A 10,515-nucleotide genomic window follows, 5' to 3' on the forward strand; every position below is an offset into this window, starting at 1 on the left:
CGGTTATTTCTCTGATTTTAATTGACTTCTAAAAAATTAATTTACACACAATTTATATGAATCTCTTTTTACTTTCACATATATGAAGTAATAGAGAAAATATTGTCATTGTTAAAAAAATTCGAACTCGAGATTTTGACGAATTTCCACTTTTTAGACCTTTCTGAATTCGAAAAACACATTTAAAAAAAACATGTCTGTTTATCCGTCTGTTATCTGTGACAAAGATAACTTGAAAACACTTTGAGGAAGACGAATGAAATTTGATGTACGCACTAAATCTTTGCACTAAATTTGTAGATTTCCACAAAGATTCTCTTAAGATTTTGTAGCCTTTGGGCAAAATCTGGTCCGAGGAAGTCCGTCTGTCTGACTGTTTGAATAAAAATTAACATGATAACTACAAAATGAAGAGAGCTAGATATATGAAATTTGGTACACAAATTTAACATCTGTAGTGTAGACAGCTGTCAAATTTTGAGCGAAATCGAACATCTGCCGGTCTGTATTTTCAGAAATATATAAATGATAACTCAAAAAAGCAAAGATTTAAATATACCAAATTTGATATGTAATATTGCGACTACAAGTGTATTTCTGTGCCAAAAGTTTGTTGCAATTAATTGAGGATAATGCACTTAAAATACAAATTCGATTTTTGGATACTATTAACGCATGTCAGGGATAAATCGCCAAACAACTCGCCAAGGATGACACGATAGATTCAAGTGCTAATGCTATACAAGGTGTTCTTTGCTACATTTATTAGAGAGTATGTGTGACCACCCCCACTAATTTCCTTTGCAATGTTAAGCCTTTTAGAGGTAGGCGAAGGATAGAACCTGGGACCTTGTGGTTAGCAGTCCGGTGACTAAATCATTATACCAAAACGATCGTTCGGGTAGAAGAGTTGTTAACTGGCTTATATGCTATTCACCAAAGTATTCTCCCTCCAGTGAGTCGGAGGTGAGACGAACGATATAGCTGTTGAGTGGCGATGTATTGAGTTATTAGCTGTTGTCTAAATGGGCCGGTACCCAGTTGAATAGCGCCAAGCGTTATGGCGAGCGTGTGTGGGTGCTGATGCGCCTAGTGTGTCTGGCGACTTTGGGTTGCTGCGTCAAATGAATCTGACAACTTTTGGTTCTGCAGCGTCAAGTGAGTTTGAGGACTTTGGTTGAGGGTAGATGGCGCCACAACAGCTGTACGAAGGTTGAAGGTTCATTGTCCGTGGTCACCAATGAGGCGATAGGTGAGGCGCGCGAAGGATAGAACCTCAGAAGAAAGGATTGTGGGATTTATAGGCGCAAGAGCCATTGCTGACTATACTGCGCCAGACATATGGTTAGAATAGAAAAAGCTTGTCTTTATGTAAAAATCTGTAAAATTAAAGGCTGATTAAAAAATTACTTGGCAATGTCTCTTATATTTAGAAACGAGAACCTGGGACCTTGTGGTTAGCAGTCCAGTAACTAAACCATTATACCAAAACGATCGTTCGGGTAGAAGAGTTGTTAACTGTCTTATATGCTATTCACCACAGCCTATTTTGGTGTTTAATGACATCTCACATTTTCGCAGTGTTAAAGAAACCAAAAATATATCAGTAAGAAATAAATAAATAAAGACACAAGAATATTAAATATGTGATGGTAACATTATAAGACAGTTAACAACTTCCGAAGAAGAGTGTACACTTTTGTCTAGTGGCTTTGTTACTGGGCTACGAACCCTAACGTTGCGAGTTCGAACCTCAACTTGCGCATTGGTGACCCTGGTTCTGAACAACCGCATCCTTCATTCAGCTGTCGTGGCTCCATCTACCGGCAGCAACCACTCACACACGTTCGCCGTCGCCCGCCATAATACTTGGCGCGATAACAACGTTCGTCGCTCGCCATAACGCCTGGGGCGATAATCACGTTCGTCGCTCGCCATAACTGGCGCGATAAACTCTACCGACTCACTGGTGGGGGACTATTGTGATGGTAACATTATAAGACAGTTAACAACTTCCGGAGAAGAGTGTACACTTTTGTCTAGTGGCTTTGTTACTCGGCTATGAACTCTAACGTTGCGAGTTCGAACCTCAACTTGCACAAATAGTTATTTTCATACACGCTGACTTTTCTTTGAGTGTAGATAGCATCTTGCTGTATTAAAATAATTTATCTGAATTTTGTAATTGTTCTCATTCTGTTAAAGCTACTAAAATATCGACATGCGTTATTACATTAAATATTAAATCAAAGAATTCTTAAATATATAGATTTCCTATGCATACAATTGATATTATCTTACATTAAAGCGCAATATCTTGAAGTTAAATTAAATGTATTATCAAAAACTTCCTAATTCTGTCTCAAGACAAAATATATGTTGCCAAGTTCAAAAACGAAAACTCCAATTAAACTTTACATATATATGAGGCTAAAAAGTATCCGTTTATCAAAAATCTTTAATATTAATTAATTGCAAGGTTGAAATTAAGGTTGATAGCTCTAAAATGTTTTAAGGGATTAAAAATAGCAAATCCGAAAACTACATGACATGAAATTCTATGTATTTTGCTTTTTCTTACAGGTACAGTTTAACTTCACTTAACAGGCGCATCTCTTAACGAATGATTCGCTAACGAGAAAAACAAAATATAAAATAGCGGCTCTCTTAACGAGTGGTGTTTCGCAAAATGAGTGCCAAGGGAACGCCATAAATTCACATGCTGGATTCACCTGTATCAGTCTGTATAGTTTGAAGAGAAACCCTATATCTGCATGGGTGAGATTGTGACCGGATATCATTGCCAAATACGACTCCGAGGGCTTTCAGCAAATAGATATGGAACTGCAATCGACGAGATTTTGTTTATGGCTAAATTATGAAGTTGAAGTAGATAGCAATGGCATCAATAAGCTGGAGGAAGAATATAGTAAATAAAGAATTTGTGGGGTTGTATTATGTGTCACACCCAAAAGCTGCGGAGGAGATTCGATCTGTATAGGAAGAAATAACAAACTCAGCAGAGCAACAACCTTCCAGTGAAATAAAGGACGATGACGAAAGCTTCGAAAATTAGTTGACGTTGAGAAATATCGCTCTAATATTGCAGTTTCTATGTAAGCTACATACTCATTTAACGACGGTGCTGTATCCCATTTTCGTCAAATTTTGAAGCACATTCAAAGACAAATGTCTTTCTTGTCTATAGAAACATACATTATAAATAATAAATTGCATTGTTATAAATTTGTTCGAAAATTTCTTTCGTAATGGAACGCAATGTGCTATTTTAATGGACTTCAACTGAATTTTTTCTTTCGGTTGATGAGTGTTTTGCTTTGCGATACGATTCGGAAACAATTAGCGAGGTTCCACTGTATATAAAATATATAAACGCAATTGGAATATCGGGTACAGCGGCTAGTAGTTGTATATAATTTCTGAAAAAGGTTATTAAAATAAAAATGTTCTAAACTGGAAGAATGAGGTAACAGACTTCTTTCTTGACAAGAAAAATTTTTTTACTGTTCTGTCTTTTATCATTGAAGGAAAGTTGGACTAATTTTATATTTTATCCTTTGGAGAATTTTAGAAGTTTAATTGCATTTTGCATAATATATATTTTAAAAAAATGAATAAATAAAAAGTATATTTTCATGAAGTTATTAAAACAAAAAAGATCAACTAAAATGAAGCATTAATACATTGATTAAGTTAAAAATGGACTAAAATGGGGAAAAGTATTGCTTCATTGGACCACATAATGTACATTTCCTAGGGTTGCAAAATGTCTATGTCATTTTGTAAATGGTTCTATTAAAGATAAAACCATAAAAATTTCGAATAAATGAAAACTGTGGTGTGTGGGGATTTTTAACTGCGATATATTGTTACGAATCTGTGATGCGGCTTCCCAGCATAGTTGGCTCAATAGGAGGTCCCAGAGCTTGGCGACTTGGCGACTTTGGCGCCAAAATAGATTATACCCGAAACATCGAGAATTTTCCCGATCCGTCCAGTAGGAACCGAGTTACGCCTCAAACGTTCCTGATTGGTTGAGAGGCTTCTAGCCCCACTTCCTGAGACCTATAAAAGGAGCAGCCTGCAGCTGCCGAGTAGTCGTCGTGAACCAAGAGTAGTCGGAAGCGACAGAGAAGAGTAGCCGGGATCGACGGTGAAGAGTGGTCGGAATCGACGCTAAATAACTGGCCTTCCAGAGCTAAGCGGAGCAGCGACGGAGTCAAGCTAGTGCTGAATTAAGCTGTGCGCTATTGTCTGCAGTAGAGTCTTGTTGTATGTTGCACATCTCGACTGAAGATAATCGTCTTCTATGCTATGTATATAGTTGTCGTCTTTGTGCTGTCCTGTGTGTCTTCGTGTAAATAAACGTCGTCGTTTTATTTTCTACTGCTGATTGAGCGTTTTCCACACCATATAACTTCCACTATCCAAACGACCCCCGGGAAATTTCGTAACAATATATAGGTATAACTGCGCATGGAAACAATTTTATAGATTTTGACAATATTTTTAATATATAGCTTTGATGACAATTGTTTCTGTGCAATGTTACTTCTCGGTCCTTTAATTATTAACGACGTCATCGAAATGACAATTGAAGGGCATTTCAGCTTTAATTATCAGGGGAGTATAATTAGCTACCTCATTAATTTCTGCCTTTCCGATACTTTTTATTAAATATTTTTAGCGAGACTAATGGCTTCATTATATTCACAGGTCTCCATATTTATTGACTTTTCGGTTATTGCATCAGATAAAGCAGATGATGAATAGAGGGTACGAAATAATAAATCAAATCTTTTAGCACGGTAAATATCCTCTTTTTTTCAGTATTGTTCAATGTTTAAGTTGACAGAAACTGAGAAGCGACAGCTGTAAGATAAATGCATGCATCATTTGGCTTGAAAAAGAAAAAAGGTAATTGATCCTGTTTTCCATCTGATTTAAGTCACCTTTATATATTCTACGAAAAATAAAAGTAACAAATTACAATTCTGCCTTCTAGTATATTTAAATAATATTCATAGTGCTAAAAATTAAAATTCTTATTATTAAAATTTAAAGAAGATAACATATATATTTTGTTAAAAAGTTTTAAAAAAATCACCTTTTAAAGAAGGTAAATACATTAAATGAATTCTTAATAGAGCGAAACGGGAACTCATAATATAACAAAAACGTATTTTATCTCTCGATTTATATATGCGTTTTATGCGATTTATTTATGCATTTTAATCGAAATCCAACTAGCGAATGGATGATGCATAACTTATAATAAGTTCAATAACGGATGACAATGCCTTAATTCGCAAAAAAGTACGAAGCACAAGTAGGAACACAGATCAGAATCATATAGAAAGAAATAATTTGCAAAATTTAACAGCATGGACAGACAAAGCGCAACAGCAACATAATAGTTGAGGGATCAGCACACAAAAAAATAGTTCACTCGACTTATAGAGTCGAATGAATTATTAATCATTCTTCATTGTTGTATTTTCTAAAACTTCCACCAAAGTCGCCAAATTTACAATCAAGTTCTGTGGTCACTCCATTAAAAATCTCTTTTCCTGACTATGAAACTAAATACGCAAGGAAACAATATTACTGATTTGTGAAAATATTCAGTAATGTGTGTAGATATGAAATGACTGACGATCAATCATATTACTGATATGTTCTTTGCTTTTTTAATTTATTGATGTTTTTTGGTTTTACAGTTTAATAATGATTTTATAGTGGTTTGGTTTGATTTAATTTTGCTGTAGCCTTGCTCAGATATGAATTTTGAAATAATATTTTGTTTATTATTATTGTCTAATTTTAATGTAATTGCTTTATTGATATTAATTCTTGTCCTTTAAAACCTTAATTTATTGATCACGAGGGGTCAATATTTGTACGAAAGTCAAATCTCTCACAGAAAAAAAAGTCCTTGGTTTGAATCCCGGTCTGAGGGTGACCCTTGATAAAGTCTTCGGACCGGATTCCTGCTTTTTTATTTCATTTAATTCATTTTCTGCATTTAAATTTAATATTTATTTCTAATTTGGCTAATTGCATTTGTGTTTTAGATGAAGCAGCATTAGTCTTTAATACAATGTACCTTCTAAGCTGCTCTAAATACAATGCATCTTCCTTTTAATAGTTCTGATTCAGGATATATTTACGTTAAATTAGTTTTATATAAATTACTTTTATTTTTGATGATAGTTTCTTCAACAATAAATGAGATATTTTTGAAAGTTTATTTTTTTCTGTTTTTATAGTTCTACTCTGTACTTTAAATTGCCACTGTTTTCGAATGTTCCTGAATTATACTTTTTTGTTGAAGTGATGTCACAACGTCAAGTCCGTGTTATGGCGTTGGTACCATATCACAACGCCAAGTTACCAGTTACTGGAGATGCTTTTGTAGAAAGCAAATTATGTAGTTCACTTTAAAATAACTGACAATTTTAAATGGTCTGCTCAATCAGAAGAATTCGAATTTGTCATCCAGAAAATATTTGAATTTGAAAGTATTGAGCACAATTTAGTTGTATTATCATCTAATGTAAGTGGAATGAGTTAAGATTAAAACAACTAGTTTTATAAATTTCATCTTGGGGCTATCTAGAATAGAAAGAGGCATAGGATGTATATAAACGAAATCTAAAAAGAATGCTTTCTTTCAATGAAATTTTTTTAAAGCAATAAAAAATAAGTCGACAGATTTTTTTGAACGAAATCAAAGAACACGGCAGAAATATTGTATTTTGCTATAAGTTTTATTACTTCATTCACTTTTGTAACATACATTGTATGCTTCTTTGAATTATAGATTCATTCAAAATACTTTTTTTCGTATTTACAAATGTAACCGGACTTCAAATACCAGCAGTATTGATGCTTAAGGGTTCCATGAACATTCTAAAAGCCGAGGTTATTCATTTTGCTAGACAATATCCATGAGAATAGATACTTCTGAGTTAAAAGTATTGACAAAAAAAAAAAAAAACGTATTAAAGGAATTGGAATAAGCAATGCGGCTTTTATAATTCATGCTAAGCCAAAGATTACAATATGTTGAGTATGAGTAATGAAGATAAGGAGAATCTATTAGCACTAAATACCCAGCAACATTGTTCCAATATCTTCACGATATTGGCCATCTTTCTGAAAATCAAACACCGCGGAGACATCCTATATAATAATCTCTTGTGCTAATAGGGAAATTTGATTTTTGTATTTAAACACTATGTATATATTTTATTGTAAAAATTGTACCCTCACGCATATGCTCATGGTACCATTTTTTTCATAGTATTTACTATAGAAATACATTGTACATCCAATATCCAGTAAAGTTAAATGCTAATTCCGAAAAAGTTTTTTTTATTCAAAGCAAAATTAATTACTTTATCCGAATGCTTTATTTTTCACTTTCGATCTTTACAAGAGGCACGGAGCATTTGTTATATTTCTGGAAAGTACTTTAACATTGACAGACTCTCTGAGATCAGAACCGACAGCCACTGAATGAATCAAATAGGCTTGAGCGTGCTGCCATCTATTGTAACTGAACAAAGTTATATTATCAAGCTCAAGTAAGAAATTTCCTAGAAATAAATAATTTATGTCAAATTTACAAAAATATCAAATTCAATTCATTATATCAAGAACTAAAAATTGTATTTGACTATAATATATAACAACAAATAAAGATATTTAGGAATGTTTATTTCGATTATAAAAAAGATTACTAATTCCATAAAAAAATATTATCGATTCAATTGAAAAAATTCTCAGAACTATTAAATATATAACAGATATTTGAATTAACACTTTAAAAATCTGAGTATTTTTTTTTCGTCATGGCATTTACATTTTTATGCTCATAAAACAAATATTTGTGAGTGCTGGGAATAACAATAAAAAAATATGTATAGAAAAATAATAAAGTTGATGTCATACCATGTTATTATAATACATTAATGACACGACAATTGTGAACCATACATATTCATAATAAAAATAATAAAAATATATCGATTAATTCGATGGCCGTGCAATAAAGTGCAATGCACAATTCCATCATGTGTTATTATTTAAATTAAATTATTCAAATATCAAATAAAGATTTGAAATGGAATGCTGGTTGTATAATGAAGAATTTCTATCTATACAAGACACATAATAAATAAAAGGACAGATTTCGTCAAAGCATAGAATTTACTTCACAAGTGCATTTTAATATTTGATTTCAATACATTAGGATTAATTAATTTAAATAGCGATCTCACAATAGGAGAAAGAAATTAGGAAATAACTCATGAGTCTAATAAAAATGCATAAAAAATGGTTTTTTAAAGGGGGGGGGATAAGGAAGCTAGCTTTGAGAATTTAATAAGCAATGAAGATTATTATATAATGTATTTTGGTCACTTTGATGCGTTTCTGTCAAAGTAGTAGCTTTTAAACTAATCTTCAATTTCTGAAAACATTTGGTTAATTAACTATTACTTCCGTGCATATTCAAATGGTATAATGATTTGATAGTTAAATAGATATGGTTGAATAACTGTCCTTGCATGGAGTTTTTTTTTTCCTTCTAAATTTTGCAAATGCTGTTTTTTCAATTTTAAAATAAAAATCGCTCTAATTTAAGAAAATAAGTATAATGACTGTAGAAAAATATAAAATTAGATTTTTGAATTTATTTTTTAAATTAAAATTAATTAGTAAGAATAAATTAAAAGTGATTTTATTAAAATACATTTTTTTAGAAATTAAAAATATAATGATTAATTTTTTAATCAATAAATTATTTCGAATTAATTGAAGGAAAGTAATAAGTAATAGTCATGCAAAACTATGAATCATTTTTCAAAGTAAAAATAATGATTTCAAAGTGTCAATTGTCATATCAATCGTTAAAGTTCAACATTAATACTATTTGATTTATTTTAAAGAATCTTGGTAACCATGGTAGATTAGTTAGCTTCATGTATAATGTTCAGCCCTTTGGAAAATATATTTCGAATAAAAAAATTACATTTAGCAGAGACGTGTTTAGAAAGTTGTATACTTACGAATGCATTAATTTTATCTCCGAAATGTTCCAGAATGGTCTTGAATCCATCAGTTGTCATGATAAATAAAAATGGCGTGAAGATTGATTGGCTTGAATGAAGTAATCGAAAGAAACCCAGAAGAGAAAAAAAAAAATTAAAGATACAAAAGACTCAATTCTTTCTATTGGGCATTTTAAGAAAAAGTGATCTCTATAGAGATTTCACGTTGACCGTAGCTAATACAATTGAATAATTTATATTTCGTCATTAATCTAAGAGATGAAGTTCTTTTTTTAACATATGCTTCGAAACTGAACACATTTCAGCGGAAACGGAAGCTAACTAATCTAACTAACTAACTAACAAAAAGTAGACGGAGGGAAAATGGAACGAACTGATTGTTCTGTAATTCCGGAAGTGAGTGTTATGTGACAATATTTTACAGGACATTTGTGTGCAGAGCACTACTCTCTAAAATATTTATTAAAATTACTATTTGATCCAGGAAACACCAAAAAAAAAAAAAAAAAAAAAAAACAGTTCTTTTTAATGCACTTTTACTTAACTTGATTTGATTCAAGTTTATGATGAAATGTTGCAATCAATCACGAGCTTACTTCGTGATTGTCCTAGAGAGAGATGAAATTTAGAATAACTGTAGGTTTCCGATAAGATACGCGGTTTTAATATTATCGGGAATTAATTATCAGCTAATCGATAAATTTTAATGAAATTTTAACTTCATATGAGTGAAGTGATATTGTATAAATATATTAACTTATCATAATATTTAATATTATTCATAATAATGAATTACGAAATTTGTTAATAAATAAAATGGTAAACGTAATAAAAATCAAAATATTTTTAAAAAATGTACTTTGATTACTATATTGAAAAGTAGTAATTGATTCTTTGTTCTCAAAAATTTGGAGGGCAAAACATTTTTGAAATTTGAATACCCACCAGGGGATCGAGAACCTATCACCCTACCGGAGGTTTCTCATTCTCAGATCTGACCCTATCCATGGGATAGGCTGTTTGATAATGTAAAATGTTTTATGGTCTTGTGTAATCTGAAGCATAATACTGCTTTTAATTCAGACATCTAAATTGAAATTGGTTGCATATCAGTTATTTGTAATATATATATTTTAATTCATACTTCTTTTCTCCAATTGTAAAGAAATTGTTTACATGATAATATTAAATTGCGAAAAGATGTTATGAAATATAAATTATAATTTTTTATTCTATAGTTATTTACAATTTTTTTATATTATTGTTACTAATCATCTAAATATATTCCATCATGATATCAATTATAATATGATGCATCAGAATATAACTTTTTAAAAGAAACATTAAATTAATTTAATTATAATAAATCAAATTATTTTCATACATAATGAACTTTTCGAAAAGAAATGCTTCTATC

At 31.4% G+C, this 10,515-nt stretch overlaps 1 protein-coding gene across 1 annotated transcript in view; it reads right to left on the reverse strand.

Annotated features, from left to right (window-relative positions):
• LOC129957273 (proton-coupled amino acid transporter 1-like) overlaps nt 1-9,249 on the reverse strand; it is a 45,776-nt gene extending 36,527 nt beyond the window's left edge. The window contains exon 1 of the mRNA XM_056069542.1: nt 9,096-9,249. Within this exon, the coding sequence (XP_055925517.1) occupies nt 9,096-9,155 (60 nt within the window). The 5' untranslated portion in view covers nt 9,156-9,249. The remainder of the gene's footprint in view (nt 1-9,095) is intronic.
• Nucleotides 9,250-10,515: the final 1,266 nt, after the last annotated feature.

This window comes from Argiope bruennichi, chromosome 2 (assembly GCF_947563725.1).
Source record: "Argiope bruennichi chromosome 2, qqArgBrue1.1, whole genome shotgun sequence".
NCBI classification, from domain to species: domain Eukaryota; kingdom Metazoa; phylum Arthropoda; class Arachnida; order Araneae; family Araneidae; genus Argiope; species Argiope bruennichi.